This window comes from Eurytemora carolleeae, unplaced genomic scaffold (genome assembly GCF_000591075.1).
Source record: "Eurytemora carolleeae unplaced genomic scaffold, Eaff_2.0 scaffold118, whole genome shotgun sequence".
NCBI classification, from domain to species: domain Eukaryota; kingdom Metazoa; phylum Arthropoda; class Copepoda; order Calanoida; family Temoridae; genus Eurytemora; species Eurytemora carolleeae.
In genome coordinates this window covers 118766-144124 of record NW_019396343.1, presented here as the reverse complement: position 1 = coordinate 144124, position 25359 = coordinate 118766, and the positions used below count along the sequence as shown (strand labels likewise).

Sequence of the window (25359 nt, the reverse complement as noted above, 5' to 3'; positions counted from 1 at the left end):
AAGAGCGTATACAGAAATAAATCAAGGGGGGGGGGGGCTACATTTGAACTGTAAATTCAAAACATTTGGCTTCTTGGATACTTTAAAGGTACACAAAGTACATACAGTTCGATTACCTCACAAGTATGCTACTTTATCTCTCCTTCAAAGTTCATACAAAACTAGCAAAAAAACCCAGCAATTTTATTGTTTTTAATACTCTTCACTCTTCAGTTTCAGATTTGAAAAGTGTGATAGCTCTGAGTTCAAGGGGGGGGGGGGTTACGCCTCCCCCATTATACAGGTCTAGGTGATTTTCGGAAACCTTTTAATCTGAACCTGATTGCCTTAAAGGCATCAAGTTTAGGTGAAAAAACTCTTAAAATGCAAATATTCTTAGGTACTTATATTATCAAGAATTTAAGTGATCCCGTCAAAATGTAAAAAAATCTTTTAAACTTTATAGACACAGAGGAATTTACACCTGGAACCTCCAAAAAAAATTTTACATCAAAAAATCATTTTCTGGGAAGAAATAAACAAACTCAGTGGTACTCAGACTAAGTTTGAATATATTGTTTCTAGATGTACTTCATGCAGAACATTATCTTTCTTGATAAACACTATTCCTAAACCAAGAACAATTGCCTTCAAACATAAAGACATGTCGTTTACGTAAATTTAGTAAGATAAAGAGTTTTATTGCGTCTGGAAACAAGACTCGAGGAGTAGAACGAAATCACACATTAATGGAACGTCTTTGTGACGTCGTGGCTACATTTTTTAGTTTTATTTTACACACAAGTATGAGAGAATCCTAGATAAATTTATCTAGGAAGAGAATACAGTTTATCTGGTTAGATACATATTAGAAATTTAAAACATTACTGTTCTTCTCGATAGAATTATGATTGAAAACATTACTTTATTTACTTTATTTTGTCGTAAAGTATTTCTGAAAATGTTTTTTGTGGCATGTTTTAGAGGATTTGCAAAAACACGTTGAAATTAGATTAAGTAAAAAATGAATAAACTCAACTTGCGGGCAAAACTTTTAAAGAATTGAAATATATATATCGTCTTTTTTTAAAGAAAACATTTGGAACTTTTACAAAGGTCCTGGTCAAAGTTAAATATTTTATGCCTTATAAAAAATATTTTTTTATGGCCGAACCATGGATAGCTATTGCGTATTTTATTTAAAAATGTATTATTAAAAATCGTACGGTAGGCCAATTTTTGTCTTCTCTTTTATGGGGTGGGGGCAAGGCACTATAGTTCAGCCCACCTCCTCCTTACGGCGTACAACCCCTCCCCCACTAAAAGAATGCCTCCACCTACCCCCCCCATTCCTCCCCTCCCTGAACAGCATGTTCGGTGTTGTTTACAAGACAGGTTGTCAAATATAGAGGTTATTAATATTCTAAATGTACTCTCATATATATATACTCATCTACAAATTCAGTGCCGGGCGCAGATAATAAAAAAAAATCAATTTTTCTACCAATTTTGCATTGTATGCGTCGAAAAAAAGGGCCATTATAATGTTTGGATTGAAAAAACAATAAACATCTTGGATTGCATTACAAAAAACGCACTTTGGAGCATTTAGCTTCCCCGGTATTTTCAGCTTTTCATGCATATCCGATTCACTAAAATACTCTTGGACCTTTAAATCTTTGTCTGTGTATAAATGGTGGAGATATTCTTGTTTTTCGTTTCAAAATTTATGTTTTCTGAAGATTTATGCAGCTGTGACAAAAAAAGAAAATTAGTAGATATTATTTAGGCGTTGGGACATTTCGTAGATGGACATTTTATAGAAATACATTTCATAGATAATAATATCATAGACAGGACATTTCTGACTTGCTTGTTTACTTGTGTGCTGGTTTGCAGGACACTCCTGTATGCCGAGTTCATTAGCACCTGATCCAATCAGGGTTCAGTCACGTGTTTGGTGTCTATTCTGAACCAATAGAAATACTATGGCGATAACATCTATCTTTCTATCTATCTCATTATTCAGTTAGACTTATGAATCCTTCAATCGGCGCTATCAGTAAATGGAAATATTTACTATTACTGAAACTATAGTGAGGAGATCTATTGGTCCATGGTGCAAACGTCGTTGGTGTCCTCGGGGAATTGAGTGGTTTCTCCGCAAAGTTATTCATCAAGTTGCTAAATAACACAGTTCCTAATAGCACAGAAAAGTAGTTTAAATGGCGATTTTTTCTAGCAAATTATTCATAGATAAATCATTTCATAGATAGGACATTATATAGATAGGACATTTTATAAATAAGACATTTCATACATAAAACATTTCATAGACAGAGACGATTTTTCATAGACAGAGGAGATTTTTTTAATGATATTTTTTTCTCTTTTTTCATCTTCATATTTTCCCTTGTCTACAACAAATCTTATCGTATAGGTCATGTCTTCCTTCTACCGTGTCAGAGAAACAACTGAGAAATTGCAATTTTTCCAATTTTGTTGTGCGGATTTCTAACAAATCACCTGAGCATTTTCTTTCAACAAAAGCACTATTAGTGATAGCAATAATTCTACGTTGTCCCTTGTCTTCGTTTATGAAAAATCTAAGAAAACAAATTTCGTAGATAAATATCTCATCTGTTTATGGAAATCTTTTCTGTCTATGAAATGTCTTATCTATGAAATGTCCTATCTATGAAATGTCTATCTATGAAATGTCCTCTCTATGAAATGTCTATCTATGAAATGTCTATCTATGAAATGTCTATCTATGAAATGTCCTATCATCTATGAAATGTCCTATCTATGAAATGTCTATCTATGAAATGTCCTATCTATGAAATGTCTATCTATGAAATTTCCTATCTATGAAATGTCTATCTATCTATGAAATGTCCTATCTATGAAATGTCTATCTATGAAATGTCCTATCTATGAAATGTCTATCTATGAAATGTCCCAACGCCATTATCTACTTCAAGATGAAAAACGACAGTATCTAGTTATATATAGGGAAAGGTTTGAAGTAATTTAAAATAATAAATTGCACAGACTTGATAAGACTGTACAAGTATTTGCTACTCATATTATTAAAGGATTATGAACTTATCTTTTTTATGAAATATCTTTTTATCTGCGGTATTTAATATCGCTCCATACCCTCCCCCCTCCAACGGTCCCACCGGATTTTTTAAAGATCATCTTTGGTTCTAACTTATATGTGTCCTTATTCAAAGGTTCTAAGTAACCTCATCCCACATAAAACACCCCCCGGTGGGAAGAATATTTTTGCATGTCAAACATGAAAGGGTTGTGAGCATTGATCATGTGATATGTTTGAATCCTATAAATATATGTTTTACTATTCGCAGATTTAGAATTATTAACAGGGGTTATTTATTTATGTATTTATCTATCTATCTATCTATCTATCTATCTATCTATCTATCTATCTATCTATCTATCTATCTCTCTATCTAATCCATGTCTTGTCTTGTCATCTTACTGTCCATTTATATATTGCTGTCCTCGTTTTTCAGCCATTTTTCTTTACATTTTATCCTACTTATATACATTCTTATCTTTCTATCCTTTTTAGTCTTGCTCGGCAGTCGGCCTAGGAATAAAATCATATATAGAATGTGCTCGGCGGTCGGCCTAGGAATAAAAGCATATGTAGAATGTGCTCGGCAGTCGGCCTAGGAATAAAAGCATATATAGAATGTGCTCGGCAGTCGGCCTAGGAATAAAAGCATATGTAGAATGTGCTCGGCAGTCGGCCTAGGAATAAAAGCATATATAGAATGTGCTCGGCAGTCGGCCTAGGAATAAAAGCATATATAGAATGTGCTCGGAATATTTTAGAATATGATGTTTTATTTTTTCAAATATTTTACATCCAAAGAGAATAGATTTTCTCTTTGTTTACATCACACTAGAATTGATTGATTTTATTGAGAACTAGCTTGGGTTCCAACGTATATCTTGAAACTAAATTTTCGCTATAAAACTTAGAATCTTAAACCAAACTAAAAACATTACCGCGGGTCTACCATGTTTCCGTATCAAAATTTGAGGCAATTTGGTCTAAGGGATTCCGTGTTATGATCGGACAAACAAAATGAAAGACATAAAACCGGAGATTACAATTTTGTTTATAGAGATTAGGATGAAAATTAGGACAATGAATAATAAACATCGAGATTTCAACTGGTGTCTATTCTGTTTCAGTTCTAACTTCTTAGGTCTTAGTCAACATTTATCAAATTCTTTCTAACGTTGACATTACTGAAGACACACGGGCACACAAACACGAACATACATTGTGGGGGGACCACACGCAGATACAAGGAATACAAATTAGGTTGGTTGAGTGCAACTAATGAGAGAAGAGGAAGGTGTATTTAGCCCTGTACTTCGTTAGAGAATATTTCTTGATATATGTATGTTTATGTGAGTTGTATTATATTTTAGTTTTGAAAAGAAACTGAGGCCGAATTTAAAGAATTTGAGCCGCAGCTTAAATTTAAGTCGCGGCTCAAATATGGTTGGTTTCACTTAAAATAGGATTTAATGTTTCAAGATTTAAGCCGGCGCTCAATTGAAATCGGTTCTTGGGGGATTTAAGACGCGGCTCAAATTCATTAAATTCGGACTCTGAATACTTAATTGATTCAACTCCTAATTTACTCTAATATCTGATTGTACAGTTCGGTTTTATTTATCTAATCTTATATTTTCTAATCCTTATATCTTCTCTACCAAATGTTGTAAACCTTAGATATTTCAAACTATAAATTCTGTTAGATCAAATATATAACATAAGTTTGAAATATCAAAGGATTACGCAATCAGGTTACACGGAGGTAGAGATTAGAAAAGTCACAAAGATGTCGGATAAATTTCAACTTCTCCTTACTCTTCCTTCTGTCTATAGTATATAGTGGGATTTGGAACAGATAAAGTAACCGCGTCGCGCATGTTTAGCCAAATATGAAGAAAATTGTTTTCTTCAATAATATTGCAAGAAACCGACTCTGGGAAGAAACCACCACCACCGGAGCGCTACCGGAGACGCCGTCCCACCGGAAACCCCGTCCCCTACCTCACCGGAGACCCCGACATTGTCAACGGAGAACCCAAAGTTTTCATCGGAGACCCCAAGTAAAATATTTTTAAAATTTTTTTTGTAAGTTTGTAAATTTAGTAATGATTTTAAACCATTTTTACAAGATAGCTACTAAAATTCAAAAGTTAAAAACTTCCAAGCAAAAAAGATATCTCTGTCTTGAGTACTTCCCTGTCTCCCCCTCCCGTCCTCCCTCNGGGAGGAGTAAAATTTAATACAGAGATGAACTATTAACACGCATTGATAATTTAAAAAAATTTAAAATGTTTCAGATTTCTTCGTAAATGCATAAAATAAACTTCTAATGTAAAAGTTTATGATAAAATAAATTTATATTATAAAAAGCAACTAACAATTTCAAAAAGTTTTACTATTTATTTGGGGTCTCCAATGAAGACTTTGGGGTCTCCGTTGACAATGTCGGGGTCTCCGGTGAGGTACCGGATGGGGTTTCAGGTGGGACGGGGTCTTCGGTAGCGCTCCGGTGGTGGTGGTTTCTGCCCAGACTCCAAGAAAACAGACTTAATTACGTACACACAATAATAAATCCTCTCAATGTTAACATAGTGTTCTAAAAACCGAATGACACATATATCATCACTCATCAGTCAGTGCGTAATAATTAGCTCCTGTCTATATGGATTAGATTATTTATTTTGATTAGCAAATATGTAGATTTAGAGATCTTCTTTGCCAGTTTTTGGATCATAAAACTAATGGATCAGGCTTAATGTAGGATTATAAACTGATTTATTGATTTATTGATTTATTAATTTAATTTCATTCAAAATGTTTTTTTTCAAATAATTTTTTGCCCAATCTATTTTAATTTTTCAATTTAAATTTTATTGAATCTCATTCAAGTGTAAATTCAACCTTTAGCCTGTATTTACTCCCTGGTCCCGACCCTGCGTGTTTGTAAATATACAAATTGAGTTAGGTTGAAAAATAGATTTGAAATAAAATAATGGAATTAGTTTATCTAAGTGGTGGCAGTAGCTTTACTATGAACTGCATTGCTACTGTAAAATTTACAGTGCAATTTCCTTTAATTATTTCTCTTCTTTATATATATATATATCTTTCTTTCTTTCTGTCTTTCTATCTTTCTATCTTTCTATCTTTCTATCTTTCTATCTTTCTATCTTTCTATCTTTCTATCTTTCTATCTTTCTATCTTTCTATTTTTCTATCTTTCTATATTTCTTTTTGCCTCTTGATCTGTCCATTCTTCTGTCTTTCTATATTTCTATTTGCTTCTTGATCTTTCCATTTAATTATTTTTCAACGCATTCGTATATTATAGTTAATATTTCATAATATTTTTGATTTTTTTAAAAAATAATTTTCGCTGGGGCTGGATTTTCGAACATTCTTGGAAAATATGAAAATGTCGTCTTCATTATCAAAAATCCTCGAAACAGAAATAAATGTTTTCAAACGTAACTATCAGATCATGAAAAATACAAAATATTATGAAATATCAACTATTTACGAATGCGTTGAAAAATCATCGATGACTACTGTTTGTAATATCTGAATGATTTGTTTGGAATTAAATTTATTTGTTTACGATCCGAGTTGAATGTTGCATCTTTCTGAATTTGTATGGCCATATGGACACTACGTTCTTCGGTGTGAGTCGTTTTTAACAATTTTCTCCTTATAGACTCAAAAGATAGAATTAAGATTAGTAGCGATCAAAAGCGCTTTTTTCTCGCATTAAGCCTATACCCCCTTTCATTTTTCGCGAACACTCCCTTTATCAAAAATAGTAAGATTAAAAGAAAAAAATTAGATTGTCATGACTATCTCTGGAATTATCTATATAATTTTGTACCTTTCTTGTTAATTACTACCTGTAAATAATTGTAGAAATTGTGAAAAAGATAATTTACAAATGAATAGAGATATTATATTTATGTGATCATTATTGCACTATCCTTGTATCTGTCTATCTATAGTGTACATTAATGGAACTATTTAAATAATATGCAATTTATGATCCTCATTTATTTTATGTCTTTCACTGATTAAAAGGAGGAGTTTTCAGGGCTGCCTTTAAATACGAAAACATATGAAATTTCCATCTTTTTGTAAAATTATTTAATGAGTGTGAAAATATTTTTAATTTAAAATTTGTTGTCTTTTTATCACATCCATTTTTTCTTTTCCCAAAAGTTTCAAATCTTTTATTTTTTTCTAATTTAATTGCTTAATAGTTTTTGTTGAACATAAGTTTCCCTTCCCCCCCCCCTCTGCCCTCATGAGCCTGAAATGAGCCCCTGTAAACTGATTTCAATATTAATGAGTATACAGTACTCGAGAGTAAAGAGAATTGAGTAATAAACCCGTGAAAGATGCTGAAAAAAGGGTGTTAAACATTTACATAATCGTACACATGGGGGGGGAGGGCAGGGAAAGGGCAAGGGTGTGAAGGGGGGGGGGTATGGATGTATATAAATGTTTGTGTCATAGATGGAGGGGGGGGGGGGGATACTTAAACCTAAAGTTCATTTTTGTACAATTAATTAATTTAATATTATAAAGAAAATATATCTTACGCATATGTATACTGTATTTTCACCACGCGAAACTAGATATAGCAGAGCATCCGTGCCACTCTTTCTTTAACTTTAACAACTGAATCTGTAGACGTTGGTAGCTACCTTCAACTATAAGCTTTCGGTGCATTTTGCAGTAAATTGCAGTAAACATACCGAAGTAGCGTTTGGTGGAGAGTGTAGCGGTTCTTAGATTGGTTTTTGATTCTAACTCGAATTGGTAAAATCGTAAAAATCGTAAGTTACGACAAAGTTCGGGTAAACGGCGGGACCAACGTACTCTGACTATCTTGGGCAACGCTGTTCAGGTTCCCCAGCTAGTATATACTATTTATTATTAAAATGTGAAAGAACGATGAGTTGCAGTTTTAAAAGTAAAGGATTGACAAATAGCTGTATTTATGAGCTATGTCAAGTATTATAGAACATTATATATCATAGAAAATATTTAATATATAACATATATATTTGTTATAAAGTAGATAAAAAGAAAATAATATATATTTAAGCATAAGAATTGAAGGATTAATAAATGTATTTGTATGTATTTGTTGAAAATAATGTCAATTATTATAGACCTATATATGTACCATAGACAATATCTTCATGTAACATAGATATATATATATTAGATAAAAGGTATATAAAAAGATGATTATATTTAAATATATGAAAAAGACGAAATTGTAAGAGGCAACTTCAATTCTTTCAAATTTTAAACTGACAATTAACTAAATGATGAGGTGAGGATGGCACTGCAGTATAATACGAAAACATATTTTATTTTAACGGCGCTGTAGATGTAATTTAAAGTAACCCTTCATTTCAAAAATTAATTATCTCTAATTTTAAAAATTTGCGAATTTCTGGAAAAGAAATTATATGACTTGAAATTTCAACGACAGTCCCTTCCAGAAGAGAAATTGATAAGGTGCAATTGGTTTGCTATGATTTACACACACAAAACAGGACCAAATCCATTCAAATGGGGACGGTCCCCATGTCCATGTGCCATTTGGGGACCTGGAAGACAGTTTTACGTCCAAAAAGGGACCAGGGGACCAATTTCGACACTTGTTCATATGTATGTTTTATCGCTTGAAATCAAAAACACTGATCAGATTTTTGTCATGAATTGCACAAGCTAATTTGGGACGATGTCTAATTTGGTACCGAAGGCTAAATTGGTACCTCCACTTTTTCTTTTTCTTTCTTTCATAATATTTTCATTTATCTTTATTAATCATTTATTCATCCTTGTGTTTATTTTATGTCGCATGGTAAACTCTGGTTCTTTGAATAATTGTACTATTTTACCTACCATCACTAACAGCATTATTAGCTGCCAACATATTGAATTTATTGTTAAAATATTTTACAACCAAACCGACTTTCGTCGTACATTACAACTACGGGAAGTCCCCAATGCTATTTAAACCAAATAGATTATCAAGTAGAATAGGTGGCAACAGAGAAATGGACCAATTATACACAACGTCACAAGTGTCAAATATAACAAGGAAAACGAAATTTTTACTGTAAGATAAGCACTTTATTCTAAAATTATCACTATTATTGATGATTTTGTCGGACTCAAAAACTGAATTGACACTTGTACAGCTGTACTGAGAGTGTACAAATTCTGCGTTGCCATCTATTGTACTAGAATCTATTTGATTTAAACTATTCCTCACCTAAACTCGAATTTATCGAAATATGATATGCATGATATATTACTCTTTCGACCCCATTTTCAAATTTTCTTCCAGCTTTGAAATTGCTATAGAAGTACGAGATTTTTTAAATTTTGTTCATCCGTCTAAGGTAAAGTTTTAAAGACAGATTTTTGATAACTTAATTCTTTACAATTTAACTGCTGTCGTAGATTGTTGAGATTTCCAACTACGAAATTTGCTGAATCAAATAGTTAAAGTTTTAAATATTAAAGGTTTACATCAATAGGTTGCAAAGCCTATAGAGATTAGAACATTTTTGGGTGGTTAGCAGTTTCTTGGGCATAGCTTTAATTTTCAATAGAAAACACCACTTTTCTGATGGATGCTTATAGTAATTCAATTAGTAGGTTTATTATGAGGATTTGTTTCAAGGTTGGGAGAGATACAAAATCATTTTAATCTTTATTCTAATCCTCTATGCAGCTGACGATCATAAAAAATTCCAAATCCATCATAATTTGTCAAACGTATGGACCACAAGCTGTACGAACCCTATGTGTAATGTGTATACACTGTACAGGGTGTCTAAATGAAAGCCTATTTGTTCAAGGTTTTCAATTTTTTAGTCTTCAATTTATTTTCACATTCCTTTGTAGTTCTGCAGTAATATATTTGATAAACTTTTACTTCCTGTCTTAGTAGAGTTAATATTAATAACACTTATTGGTCAGTTGATTTATATACGCTAAACTATTCTTTCATTTACAATAAACTATTCATTTATACACGCTAAACTATTCTTTCATTTACGATAAACTATTCATTTATACACGCTAAAGTAGTCATTTAATTATGCTAAACTATTCGTTCATTCACGCGGTTTAAAAAAGTTAAATGCAAATATTTAGACATTTTCTTCAAAGTAAATATTAATATTATGCCAGCAAAGTGTTTAGCAATTATGAATTACTTGAAGCACTACTGCAGATAAGCAGTCAAAGGTTAAAGGGTACTTTTGTGAATTAGACCCGGGCGGCACCAAACTGTACAGATTTTTCACTTAAAACGATTAGCATCATAATTAGTCTTAGGGTTTTTGTAAAAATTTAAATTTTATCTACCTTAAACATATATTTCTCTGTTTTTCTATTCATTAGATATTTACAATGGACTCAGATATGATTTCAAATATTAAATCACAATTCAAAGCGCTGGACCTTAATGGAGACGGGAGGTAGGTCTAGTCTTGAAACCCCCAACCAAAAAGTACACAACTTGTGTGCTATACTTTCTAGGATCACACACATCAATGATATTTTGTCCCTGGATCAGATATGGCGATCAATGTATTTTTCTTGGGTTATAAACTGGTTTTCAAAAATGTGAATGATGACTTCGAACGAAATTTTATTTTTAATCTGGATATGCAAAATAAGGAAAGCAGAGTCCAGAGCCCAAAACTTAAAACAGGGTATCGTTATGAAAACCAGTTTTGAAACCCGGGTTTCAAGAATGGGGTTAGGCAGTTTTGTGGATATCAATATTTTTGTTATGAAATATTTTTTTTTATTAAGTTTCTTCACATTTTCCATTTTTGTCAAATCTCTTAAATCAAATCTACAAAATGTTAAGACCCCAAAAAGGAAACTCGGGAGTTTCGTTCAACGATACTCTTTTAAATTTCGGGCTCAGAGAGTGTATGCAGTGTACGTAGTACGTACAGCGTACACGGTTGAGCTTGAATCCAGTTTAAAGTCTAAAAATTACATTTTAGAAATAAATATTTGATCACAACTTAAAGAGACAGTTGGCGTAATTTAAATGTAATGTAAAACTGTAAAAAAGGTGGCATGTCCGATTTACAATGGTATCCCTGAAAGCTTTGTCTGATCAATCCTGAATCTATTTTGTGCTTTATTTAAAAGAAGCCAAAAAACTTCACATTACTGTTCAACGCAGTCAAAGGTGTAAAACAGTACCGTTGGGAGTTGGACATTCTCACTGGACATTCCTTAAATTACAAAGACAGTCCTTTAAAGCGTGAGTTTTAACATTTTTTTTCTCGGCACCTTACAAAAATTCTAGATAATTTTCCTCTATGTGGATTTTAAATTGTCCAGGATATTTTCCTCTATGTAGATTTTAAATTGTCCAGGATATTTTCCTCTATGTAGATTTTAAATTGTCCAGGATATTTTCCTCTATGTAGATTTTAAATTGTCCAGGATATGTAGATTTTCTATTGTCCAGGATATTTTCCTCTATGTAGATTTGATATTGTCCAGGATATTTTCCTCTATGTAGATTTTCTATTGTCCAGGATAACTTTGTCGGAGTTGATTAATGCCATGGGCTCCACAGGTCTGTATCTATATGTATCACAAGGTGTCCCAATAAACATGGATCCACAGGTATGTACATGTATATTTATATCAAAAGATGTCCCAATAAACATGGGCCCCACAGTTCTGTATCTATATGTATCACAGGCTGTCTCAAATAAACATGGATCCACAAGTCTGTATGTATATATCAAAGGGTGTCCCAATAAACATGGATCCACAGGTATGTACATGTATATTTATATCAAAAGATGTCCCAATAAACATGGGCTCCACAGTTCTGTATCTATATGTATCACAGGGTGTCCCAATAAACATGGATCCACAAGTCTGTATGTATATATCATAGGGTGTCTCAATAAACATGGCTCCACAGGTCTGCACATGTATATTTATATCACAAGATGTCCCAATAAACATGGGACATATTGTGATATAAACATGGGCTCCACAGGTCTGTATCTATATGTATCACAGGGTGTCCCAATACACATGGATCCACAAGTCTGTATGTTTATATCATAGGGTGTCTCAATAAACATGGATCCACAGGTCTGCACATGTATATTTATATCACGGGATTTATATCCACAGTTTTGTAAATATGTACGGTTTATATCACTAGATGTCCCAATATACTCGTACTCCACAGGTCTGTAGGTACGTATAATAAGGGTGTCCCAATACCAAATAACCTTGAGAACTTTTTGAAATCATTCCAAGCGTTCTCGATATTTGATAGTTAATAAAGGGTACAATTTGATTGGAACAAAAATATTTCTCGATCCCTAAGCAATGCATCCTTTCGTTGCTTTTTTATCCTAGTATTTGTAAATTTAAACAACTTTGATTTTATTGAATAAATTTGAATTAGGAATAAATGCTTCATAACTCCGTAAATTTCAAAGATACAAAAAAAGCCAGGCCCCTTTTACAACATTTAGCGAAGGGCAATATGCCAAATTCGTTAAACAGAAACTTTTAATATTTTTAGACTTTTAGAAAGTTTTCCGACAATCTACGAAGGGTCCAACGATCTAAAATTGTATTTTGTAGAAATTTACTTTTATCAAACATGCAAATTTGTTATCCTACAGTGAAACCCTTAATAACGAATACATCGAAAGAATTCATCAAATGTCGTATTCTTCACTTTCTGATAATTAAATGATTATATGGAACTCTTTAAAACTGTTCCCGCATGGATATTTATTTATTTTCGCAAATACTGACATTTACATAAAATAGTATAAAACTCATTGAAAAATTGTCAAGACGACATTTGATAAATTCTTCCGATGTATTCGTTATTAAAGGTTTCACTGTAGGTGAATATAAGGCAAAAACAAACCAAAAACACTACTGTTCTTTACCTTATATTTTCTTCCAGGGTAACAAATTTACATGTTTTTAAAACAGAGTAAAGTTTTAAAATGTTGAAAACTTCTCAAATTTTTGTAAACCCTTTTAAAAGTCTAAAAACATTAAAGGATTCTGTAAAACGAATCCATACTTTTATTCAAAGATACAAATATAAAGTCGTCTTCTTTCTTGACCAGTTAAACCTTTAAACATACACGAAACATGACAGTTGATAAATAGTTTTGAATGTCGTCTTCCATACACTGTATTAGATATTAAAGGCTGTTTGCAGTTTATTTAGTTTTAAAAATCTTTTGCTCTAGTATATTTTACTTTGAAATTAATGTTACTATAATATGAGGTCTAAATAATATTTTTATTATTGTCTTTCGTATTAAAAAAACTTATCAAATTATGGAAGAAGACATTCTAAACTATTTATACCAACTGTCATGTTTCTTGGGACACCCTGTATTTACTAACTTGAAAAGTATGACATATATATTCAAAATATCTATTAGTGTCTGTTCACTAATAGATATTTTGAATATTAAACAAATTGTTCAGAAGTCTCATCTTTACTAATCTTTTTGTATATTATGTAAGAATTTCCTTCTTTATTAAATAATTAGATTTCTCTTAATTTTTTGTTTTTCGTTTATTTTTTTTATTTTTTTTCTTATCTTTTTTTTAGCCATTAAGAGAATAAAATATATATTAAAGTGGAATTTAGCCATTTAGTACATTAATACAGTATGTTCCCTAGACTGTCCATTTCAATTTCGAATTTTTTAAAGCTGTTAAGAAAATTTATAAAATGAATTAGGTGAATAAAAAACATCATTTGATTTATAGTTATAACGGAAAATCATCGTTTGTAAAATGAAGGCATAGAGACTATGTGAAATGATAATTGGTCAATTATGAAACCAGCCTATTTCATAATTTGGGTTTTCTTTTATCATTAATTTTAGATTTTCTATAAAATGATATTCCAGGGCCCAAAAGGTTATATATAGCACAAATATGTGAAGTACACCTGCAGTATGGAAACAGAACAACAAAATGGCTGTTTTACACTTTTTCTAGTAAAATCCCCTCTAATATATCTATTCTCTTTATTTTTAACATTTTAAAATGGAATGGTCCTGCAAAAAGTATCTATTTCAGGTGCGGATGCAGGCATGGCTGAGCAAATATTTTATAGCCTTGATAAAGATGGGGATGACAGGAATACAAAAATATTTTGAAAAATGTAGCAAAATTAAAAAAGTTTCCAAGTATTTCTCATATTTTGTTTGTGATCCAGAAAATGTTAATTCAGATTTTATATGTTTCATACTTGAACATAAAATTAAAACTAGTGTAGCGAAAAGGAATTCACAAATTTTTCATGAATTTTACTTTTTACTTACTTTGAATTACGTAGATAACAATTAATAACTATTTTATACTTTTTTAAAAATATTATGAAAAGTGTTTACTGGGAGGAATTCTTGGATTCTTTTGTTTCCGCTTCAGAACAAGCACCATCGGTAGAAAACAAGCAAAATAAGGTTTAAAAATATCAAAACTCGCAGCAAAAATAACATAATGACAAAAAAGTATTTATTTAGGGAAATGATGGTATATCGGAACACGTTCTAAAGGTAATATTTTTATTAAAATCATACAACTTTTCAATCGTCTTTATAATATAAAATTATAAGATATCGAAGGAAGCAAAGATAAGAGATATAGATCAATGCAGAAAATGCGTCACACCCACGGGACGTTATGGTATTGACTGACTACATGCTACAGTGAAACCCTTAATAACGAATACATCGGAAGAATTTATCAAATGTCGTCTTGACAATTTTTCAATGAGTTTTATACTATATTACGTAAATTTCAGTATTTGCGAAAATATAATAAATAGCCATGAATATGCGGGAACAGTTTTAAAGAGTTCCATATAATTAATCATTTAGTTAAAAAACTAATAATCTGCAACATTCCATTATCAGAAAGTGAAGAATACGAAATTTGATGAATTCTGTCGATGTATTCTTTATTGAGGGTTTCACTGTATGAATTTTATTCAAGACTAAGACGACTTTGAAATGTCGCAACGCTTTGGTCTTTAAATTTAACATTACGAAATGTAAACTTTAGAACGCATTTTTTTATTTAAAAGAAGAAATTGACAAAATTCTCATCGATTTTTGGGTTACTGTGATTACAATCATGACAAGCTCTTGTTTAATTTTTTCCCGTATTTTTGCAATTTTCAAACAAGCAATTATGCAGGCACCTCTAAAGTACCCCCCCCTCCCCACTCCTATCTTCTTGACTAAGAACGGAAGGGGGGATGGTAACGGAACGGGATAACCGTTCTTTGACCAAGAACAGAACGGAACGGGACGGAACGGAACGATTTCAAAAAAGTCGGATCGTGCCCAGCAAGGAAAAGAACTGAAGATGTGGTAGACAATTTTTTAAATTGTCAAACTGTTTCCTCATGTTCACACTTACACATAGCATGATGTCCCATGAGAGATTTTTTATAATTTTGGTTGATGTCCAGCCAATTGATAGCTATTTATGGATCTAGAGTGTTCATTAATATACATATCCTTCTTTATCCACGATACAAATAAATATGAAAAATTGATTCAAATCTGATTTCTCCGTTTTTCCAGTTTTCACAAACATTTTTTTCAAGGCATTTGTTGCCTTTGATACGAACAGAGATGGAAGAATAACAGTTTCGGAATTAATGCAAGGTAAACTAAACATTTTACATGATTTTTTTATACTTTTATGCTTAATTAAAAAGTTGAGGTTAACTCTTATAGATGAGAGAGGCCTGGTGGAATCTGAAAAAAAAACTATAAAGAATAAAAATATCGAGTTTTATTTTTGTCAGTAATAGTTTTTTTATTTAATCTAAAAACATTCATCCAATATTCTAAAAGATCTTCTGCCCGAAATGTTTACGATCTTCTTGTTTATTTCTAGGTTTAGAACAGATCGGGTTGGATATAAATTCGACCAGGTTAGAACAACTTTTGAATTGGTAATACCGTTACAAAGCACTAATTTTTTTTTTTGGTCTACAGATTAAGATCTTTTCGTCTTGATACCTCTAAAGGCCAATGAGAGATCGCGAAATACGACTTACAGTCACGAGTCAGGTTTTCGCGAATTAATCCCCCGTTCGCTTAAAATATAAATATAAAGTCTTCATTAAGGCCACTTCATACTAAAGTTACAGCTTCAATTTTCCGTTTTAAATAAAAAAAAAATTTAAAAAGTTGTTTTTAAGGATTCAGGCAATGTTCTCTACCCTTGATGTTGATGGGAGTGGGTTTCTGGATTATAAGGTGTATATTTTAAATACTATTTTACTAATTTAATTTACGCTACGCTTTTTGTTACGACGCTTTATTCTATGTTTTTTATTCCGAAATAACCAAGTTTTTGGGAATAATGCAAATTAGAACTTTGATATGTATAGTTTTAAGAATAACTATAGTTCAATCACATTTATTGAATAAAATATGAACCTTTTGTTATCTGTTATTTCACAATGGTTAGTGTAATTTTTTATTGAGTAGATCTATTTTTAAACTCATCTTCTTAATAATTGATAATGCATTTTTCATATGCCATTGAATCCCCTTCAATTGCAAATATATTCTTAGGAGTTTGCTAAACTGCTCTAAAGGTTCTTGGATCAATCCTTGAACATTCTCAGAGCGTCAAATTTTCAACTGATCTGCAGAATTCTGGGACAACCAGTTTCAGATTTACTCTCATGTTAAATCTAGCCTCGAAAAAGATTGCTTAACTCTTTAAAAAAAACATTTAACAACCCAATTTTTGGAATAAGGAAAACAAAACATGTCCATGAACGACAGAATAATTAAAACTTTCTTTTAAAATCATAGTGTTTTCGCCATTATTCTAAATCTCGAGGGTCAAAGGAATTGAGTCTTTGCCACAAACTCAAACTTTCTAATCCCTCTATCTTTGCAACCAGATGATGTAAACCTTTGATATTTCAAATTATGATTATTGGATCTGACAAAATTCATAGTTTGAAATATCTAAGGTTTACAACATTACGTTGCAAAGATATTGGGATTAGAAAATCTGAGTTTGTGGCAAAAACTCAATTCCTTTCAAATTTTTACATACAGTAATGATAAACTGTTGAAATCGATTATCTTATTTAAAAATAAATATGAGATAGATTTATTTCATTGTTTAACTGTTTAACAAAAGTGTTTATGTTCTCTCTAGATCTCGTTATATTTGTAATTATAGTTTAATATTATACAGCTCAGCCTGCCACCATGGTTTTAGTTGTCAGAGTCTTAAATTTGATTCTGAAATTAAGAATCAGTCAATCATTATCCAAGAAGGAGAAACAAATTAGTTTTATATTAAGAAAAAATTACAATGTTTCAAGCTCTGCTCGCGCCTTTTGATCTCTGATTGGGACATTTCGAAAATAGTAAATTAATGTTCAAAACACTGAAGTTGGAGTTGGGAAGAGAAATGATTAGACAGCAAGGTAAAGTAAAGAAGGAAGAAGGAATAATTAGATTTATATCAGACTCAATTTATTTTCCGAAAGACTTTGATTAAGACTTAATAAATGGTGTGACTATATCAATGTTTACGGGTGTCATATATCTGATCATAAAAACTAATACTTAATTGTGTGATTATCAGAATAATGTTATGTATCAGATCTTAAAACTTACTTGACTATCAGAATAGTTTCATATATAGATATTAAAACCTTCTTAATGGTGTGACTATCAGAATAGTGTTATATATCAGATCTTAAACCTACTTAATGGTGTGGTTATCATCATGGTATCAGATATTAAAACCTACTTAATGGTGTGGTTATCATCATGGTATCAGATATTAAAACCTACTTAATGGTGTGACTATCAGAATAGTGTTATATATCAGATCTTAAACCTACTTAATGGTGTGGTTATCATCATGGTATCAGATATTAAAACCTACTTAATGATATGACTATCAGAAAAGTGTTATATATCAGATCTTAAACCTACTTAATGGTGTGGTTATCATCATGGTATCAGATATTAAAACCTACTTAAAGGTGTGACTATCAGAATAGTGTTATATATCAGATCTTAAACCTACTTAATGGTATGACTAAAAGATTAGTGTTATACATCGGATCTTAAAACCTACTTAATGGTGTAACTATCAGAATAGTGTTTTATATAAGACTTAAAAGTTATCTACTGGCGTGACTATCAAGTATCAGAATATTTCAGAGTCTCTATTAGACATAATGCTTACTGAATGGTGTGACTATCAGAATGTGAGTTTTTATCAGACTTTAAGACCTACTCAATAGTCAATAGTGTGACTATCAGAATGTGAGTCTCTGTCAGACTTTAAGACCTACTGAATGGTGTGACTATCAAAGTGTTTAATGATCTTTATCAGACTTGAAGACCTACTGAATGGTGGGACTCTCTAAATGTTTAATGGTCTTTATCAGACTTTAAGACCTTCTAAATGATGTGACTATCAGAATGTTTAAATGTCTCTATTAGACTTTGAGACTTACTGAATTATTTGACTATCAGAATGTTTAAGAGTCCCTATCAGACTGTTTGATTGACCGAAGAATTCTGATACGCCCATCTCTGTCTGGTCGCTGACTGTGAACAATTGTTTATATTTCTATTTATATGAAAATATTTGATTTTCAGGTTTCCGTGAAACGTTGATGTCCTGTTTATTTTTCAAAACGCAAAATTTTGGCAATAGTTCAAAGAGGCCAATTTTTTAAAATTAATGCATTCACAATTTTCTTGTAGTGGGGTAGGGGTGTATGCTATATGGTTTTATCATTTTTAATACAGAAACTCCTCTCCGCAAATGTAAATAAATTATCTTAAGCTTAAAATAGAAATTTTTTTCCCTGATGATGTAGTCTTTTTTTTGCATCATGTGTGGGGCACGCTCCATCAAGCTTCTAAAAACAGATAAACATGTAAATATAGTATATACGGAAAGCTTCTAAAAACAGATAAACATTTATATATAGTATATACAGAAACCTTCTAAAAACAGATAAACATGTAAATATAGTATATACAGAAAGCTTCTAAAAACAGATAAACATTTATATATAGAATACACAGAAAGCTTCTAAAAACAGATAAACATGTAAATATAGTGTATACAGAAAGCTTCTAAAAACAGATAAACATCCATATATAGTATATAGAGAAAGCTTCTAAAAACAGATAAACATCCATATATATATATATATAGTATATACAGAAAGTTCCAAATGAATTTAAATGACAACTATAGTCAAGCATCTTTATTTCAAGTTGTGTGTAAAGTAGGATATAAAAGACCTGAATAGAAAAGTACATCTATAAAAATATTAACCTGACATGGAAGTAAATCTATAAATAGAATAATCTGAATGGGAAGTATTTATATAACGGTAGAGTGAGATCCTTAAAACTGTGTAAAAGGAAGACGATTGTCACAGTAAAGTCCATAGAACAATAAAAACAACAATTGTGCAGTTGACACAGACCCATTTCAAGCAATTACTTTACTACAGAATCAAATATTCAATAATTGATTAAATATCGTCTTCCTTTTTCACACTTTAATGGGTAGCACTGTATAAACCTGAATGGGAAGTATTTTGGTTGATTTCCTTTGAATCCCATCAATGCTTTCCTCAGCAGAAGTTGGTCAACATAATCTAAGCACAGATTTAGATAAAAACAAATTAAACTGTGTGATTTTAAACTTCTTTCAATTAGAACTATATATATCGTAGCTCGTAATATTATAAACTCTCAATCCTTGTTTTTTGTTCTTTGTTGCGGTCTTTTTAAATCAAGTACTCTTAATGAAAAATGTAAAAATATTCAAAGAATGAGACTTCATATACGACTTACAGGTTTTATCTTGTCATTTGAATATTTACTAACTGAAAGATATACAGTCGTCTCTGCAGTTTTATCCTTTTGGTTGGGTAACCCGAATCCTGTCCTAGCATATCTGTAAGATAATATTTTCCTTCTAAACTTCTTATACAAACCTGATAGTCCTGAACGAGGTGCGGAAATGTCGTCTTCAATATTTTGTTCTATTTGTTGAGGTTTCTGTTGAGGTCTGAAGGGAGGGTAAAATACTTCCAAGATCTCTTCTCCTAAATCAAGTGGATTAAACCAAATTGAAATTGTCAGTATAAAAGTAACATTTATGATTTTTAGTTTGAATAATCATGTATCAATACTTCTGGTACAGGGTGTCCCACAAAACATGCCAGTATCAAAAGAACTTGAATGCCGTCTTAGATCTTTGAAATAATTCACATCATTTATTCGTAAATCTAAATTTAAATTGTCATTTTTGGGACACTCTGTAGGTCCTAAATTGCATGCGGTTTCATTGGTAAGGACGAATCGATGCATTACATTTGTGTGTCCTCCTAAAGTGAGATTTCATAAGCGAGTCTCAATAGTGTAACAGCTTATTATAGTCTGTCCTAATTATGTTTGAGATCCTCCTTTAAAAAATTGAAATTAAAAATAAAGAAAAGTAAAATAAATTGTTGTATGTTCCCAAAACCTATCATAATTAACAACTATTTAAAAAAAACCTTTTTATAAGCTTCAAATCATAAACTAATCCAATACAGCTTATCAGCATTAAACTCCCACGTTTGTTTCGTGTTTGAGTTGAAAGGAGAGTTATTATGTAAATATGAATATGAGTTGATCCGTCTGTGTAAATTCTAAATTAAACCACGTGTATCAAGTACATATAAGTTATAACCTGAACTTGTCTTAATTTGAGCCGAGGATAGATTGAAGATTAATAATATCAGCAGAAACACAATCTTCATCTCAAAACTTAAAGATAAAGCCCATTTTATATATATCTAAGTATAAAAGTATGATATGTCCCCAGGTATAAGTATAAAAGTATGATATGTCCCCAGGTCTAAGTATAAAAATATGATTTGTCCCCAGGTCTAAGTATAAAAGTATAATATGTCCCCAGGTCTAAGTATAAAAGCATAATATATGTCCCAATGTCTAAGTATAAAAGCATAATATATGTCCCCAGGTCTAAGTATAAACGCATAATATATGTCCCAAGGTCTAAGTATCAAAGCATAATATATGCCCCCAGGTCTAAGCATAAAAGCATAATATGTCCCAAGGTCTAAGTATAAAAGCATAATATATGTCCCCATATGGGTCTGGATAAAGAATGGAAGTGTCCTAGTGTTTACCTGAGTAAGGTTCTGGCCAAATTGACAAATATAAAAGATTTCTCTGTCTTTTATAGATGTTAAAAACCTAAAATATGAGTGAGAGAGAGAGGGATATTTCGAGAAAATATAATTTAGAAATTTAATCCAATATTTTGTTAGATATTAACTGGAGTCATTTTGGTTGAAATTGGGGCTGAGATAAAGAATAAAATACAGTTTTATAAGTTAACTCTGAGCTAACACTAACTAATTTTTTCCATTTTAGAATTCAAATTTTTCATTTAATTGTTTTACAGAAAACTTAAGGACTGGTGAACATAGATAAAGATAGATTGCGCATAAGACGACATTTTTCATCTTGAAAGATATAAATGTACAGAGATGTTTTAAAGATATTCCTATTATATAGATTAACTAGGTCGGTTGTGAACATTGGCTGTTCTTATGTCATTGAGTACCTGTGGTGTACATGAGTTCTGTAGAGAGAAATTTAAGTTAGTTTAGTCCTTCTCATGTCCTTCTTCAGTTCTCATCAATATGATATATTGCTCAGTGAAATATTGTTTTTCAAATAGTTCCATTCCCGAAGTTATTTTACACTCTATTATGAAATCCATTAAAACACCAAACCACCCCGCTTATCATTGAAGTAAACTTTGACCCCTAGAAGTATGAGTTCGCGGACTGTACAATTCTTGGTGATTTTGCGTACACAAGCTATCTATGTTTATTTATTTATCTATGCTGGTGAATCATGTATTTGACTTGAAATATCAAGTATTTTGCATCAAATTTGTTTTTTTTTCCAAAATTTATCTTTTATTTGTTTTGCACAGTTTTGGTTTAAAGCCAGGAATCTGCATTATTTCACTATTTTTTTTCGAAATAGAGATCAGCAAGTCACTACAAAAGAAATCCGGTATATTTAAAAATTATATGTTTTTAAAGAGAAAAACTTTGATATCTCATTCATTTTCGATCAAATAAAGTTTTTAACATAATAGTATATACATCGGACATAAATTTAGGCCTACTTGTTTAAAGTTTAAAGTTTCTGATTTTTGTCAAGTTCTGAGTAATTAAGATGTTCAGCTCAGTTGGTTACAATTAGGATAGAGATACGTGAAGTTGCTAATTTCCTTAACAATTGAAGTAGTTACTATCTAGAAGTAGTTACTCTCTAGAAGTAGTTACTATCTAGAAGTAGTTACTATCTAGAAGTAGTTACTATCTAGAAGTAGTTACTCTCTAGAAGTAGTTACTCTCTAGAAGTAGTTACTCTCTAGAAGTAGTCTAGAAGTAGTTACTCTCTAGAAGTAGTTACTATCTAGAAGTCTTTGTAGATTTTCTGATTGCAGCAGTAAAGTATTCTTGATTGTTTAAAATTAATCCCGTTTTTCTTTGATAAAGTAATACAAATTCATAAAAATACCTAAATATCTGATGGAGTGATTGAAATATAAAAATGGAGAAATGAAATAGAATTCTGATTTTATCAAGAATAATTTTGAAAAGATTTCCGCCTAGTCTAGTAATAAAGTAAAATTATATTATTGGTGTCCTGCTGTATAGTAATTAAGATTTTTCAAAGATAAATCATTCTCCCATATAATCTGAGATTATATTAAGAATACTGCATGGGTGCATTCTTGACTTTTAAAATTTAAATTGTTTTTGCTGCATCTACTTTTAGTCTGAAGATAGTACAAATTCTTTAATCAGTATAAATCAAATATTTAATCTTTACAAAACAAAACTTTAATTGCTGCACTTTACTAAATGCATATTTTTGATATAATTCAAAAACGGAAAGTCATTAAGGGATGAAATTATAGTGATGGCCGGCAAATGACACTGAATTACAGAAAACTCTGGAAGTTAGTCATACAATTTTTAGACAACCTCGACCAACTTACTTATACATTTTTGCATACGTACCTGGGCATATACATTTCAAAATACAACAGGCTTGTTTCTAGTTTATGTTTAAATGGTGTAATTGGAAAAATACTACACGATTATTATGTGAGAGTGTGCCCATCTTGTTTTATCGTGATGAAGATTTGTATTATACAAAAATATTTCTTTTATACTTTTCCTTACATGAAGGGTTGTCCCACTACACATCATCTAATTTGGTCATTACTTCTTAGATAGCTTTTAAAGCTACAGTAATAACCAGAAAAATCTGAAATAGGACGACGACTTTTAGAAACAAGTTTGACATCAGGAAGTACAAACAATGAGCATGAGACATAGCAATTAATAATTATGCAGTATGAACATGCAGACCAATTTAACTAAATTAGTGATTTAATAAATGTCTAATAAAACTATTGGCTTTTTAAAAACATCAAAGACACTTCAGAATTGTTATCATGTCGTCTTACTATTCCATCGATTTCTGGTTTTAATATATCTTAAGGAGAAAGACGATCTTTAAGTCATCTCTCAACTGTCTCGTTTTCAATTCATTTCAATTCAAGATTTTTTTTATATTATTTTATCGCGATTTTCGTGACGGTGACGCATTAAAGAGGAAAAGGATTTAGTTTCAAAGATTTTCAAATTTTAAATTTTTATTCTTTTATGGCACTAAAGTAAGCGTTCCCGGAAAATGAAAGGGGGTATAGACTGAATCAGGATCAGAATTCTATTTCTACTAGTTTAATCTCTATCTATATCAAGGATGTAATGCAAGGAAAGTTATTTCAGCAGTGTACGCATCTTTTGTACTGCAGTGTACTGTCTCTGGGCGGTAATGTAAACACAAGACGGATGTCGAAGCCTAACATGGGATCCATCTTTTACATAAAATAATCAATGAAATATTCTAGTCATAGGAAACTATTATGTGAATTATCGAAATTATCAAAATTTAATGTTTTTAACCTCCTCGGATACTAAACGAACACTGAGGCATCTATTCTTGTTTACTATTTCTGCCCAGAGAGAACTGGTTTCAATATGTACGCAGAGTATACGCAACCGCAATTAACTTTCATTGCCTTACATTCTTGATCTATAGCATCAATACGCTTTTTGTTGGATAATATTTTTTATCTTTACAGGACGAAGTGTAACCTTTGAGAATATTAATTCCAATTTTGAGGCTTTTTCAATCAATTTATAGTTCTCCTCAACTCTATCTTTACTCGATTACTACTTTTATTTTATTAATTTTCCAAAATCGAATGTTGTTAGTGGCAAAGTTTTGAAAATTCGATCATCCACAAACCTTCCCTGGGGTCACCTGAGGCCCCACAATAAATTTGGGCCCGATCGGTTCAGCCGTTTTGACGTTTATTGGATGCAAACAAACAAATGCCCACCCATACAAGCCAAATTTATATATAGATATAGAAGCCGGATAATTTACGGAGCTTTTTTGATCCCTCAGTTCATATGGTTTGCTATGGCAGCTGTGATTTTAAAAATATGGCACTTTGACCAGCTTGCGATCAAGCTTTTATCATCAGAATTTTCTTACTTAATCCATATGTAATTAGTAATTTGGTAATATAATTAGTAATTTAGCAGATTTAGTAATTTTAGGAAGATCTGAAGCTAAAAAAACAGGATAATAGTTGGACACACTTTAACAAAAGGAGGGGGTAATATATAAAGAAAATATGTACAGGAAGCATACGTTTATCCAAAGAGACTAGAATATATATTAGAGTGGAATTTAGACAATCCCTCGGTATGAATTTTGTCAGTCCCTTTCAGCCTGAAAGGGAGTTCAAAGTGTAAAAATCATGTAAATGACAAATTATATGCAGTAGAGTACATTAATACAGCATGTTCCCTAGATTATCCATTTCAATTTCGAACTTTTTAAAGCTTTTAAATAAACTTTATAAAATGAATTAGGTGAATAAAAAAAATATCATTTGATTTATAGTGATAACGGAAAATCATCGTTAGTAAAGTGAAAGGCATAGAGCCTGTGTGAAATGATCATTGCTCAATTATGAAACCAGCTATTTCATAATTTGGTTTT

At 31.3% G+C, this 25359-nt stretch overlaps 2 protein-coding genes across 2 annotated transcripts; one reads left to right on the top strand and one right to left on the bottom strand.

Moving 5' to 3' along the window:
• Positions 1–10475: 10475 nt before the first annotated feature.
• LOC111701327 (calmodulin-like protein 12) lies at positions 10476–17093 on the top strand. The gene is made up of 9 exons (XM_023472568.1): positions 10476–10584; positions 11671–11711; positions 14225–14285; positions 14532–14610; positions 14671–14703; positions 15762–15822; positions 16058–16094; positions 16365–16422; positions 16744–17093. Exons 1-9 carry the CDS (start codon positions 10517–10519, stop codon positions 16762–16764), a joined length of 459 nt encoding a protein of 152 aa, XP_023328336.1. The 5' UTR covers positions 10476–10516; the 3' UTR covers positions 16765–17093.
• A 187-nt stretch (positions 17094–17280) lies between these two features.
• On the bottom strand, positions 17281–21476 carry LOC111701330 (uncharacterized). The gene is made up of 7 exons (XM_023472573.1): positions 21375–21476; positions 20912–20988; positions 20172–20282; positions 19754–19829; positions 19023–19076; positions 18666–18759; positions 17281–17430 (listed from the first exon to the last, which is right to left on the bottom strand). Exons 2-6 carry the CDS (start codon positions 20979–20981, stop codon positions 18690–18692), a joined length of 381 nt encoding a protein of 126 aa, XP_023328341.1. The 5' UTR covers positions 20982–20988; positions 21375–21476; the 3' UTR covers positions 17281–17430; positions 18666–18689.
• Between the last annotated feature and the right edge of the window lie 3883 nt (positions 21477–25359).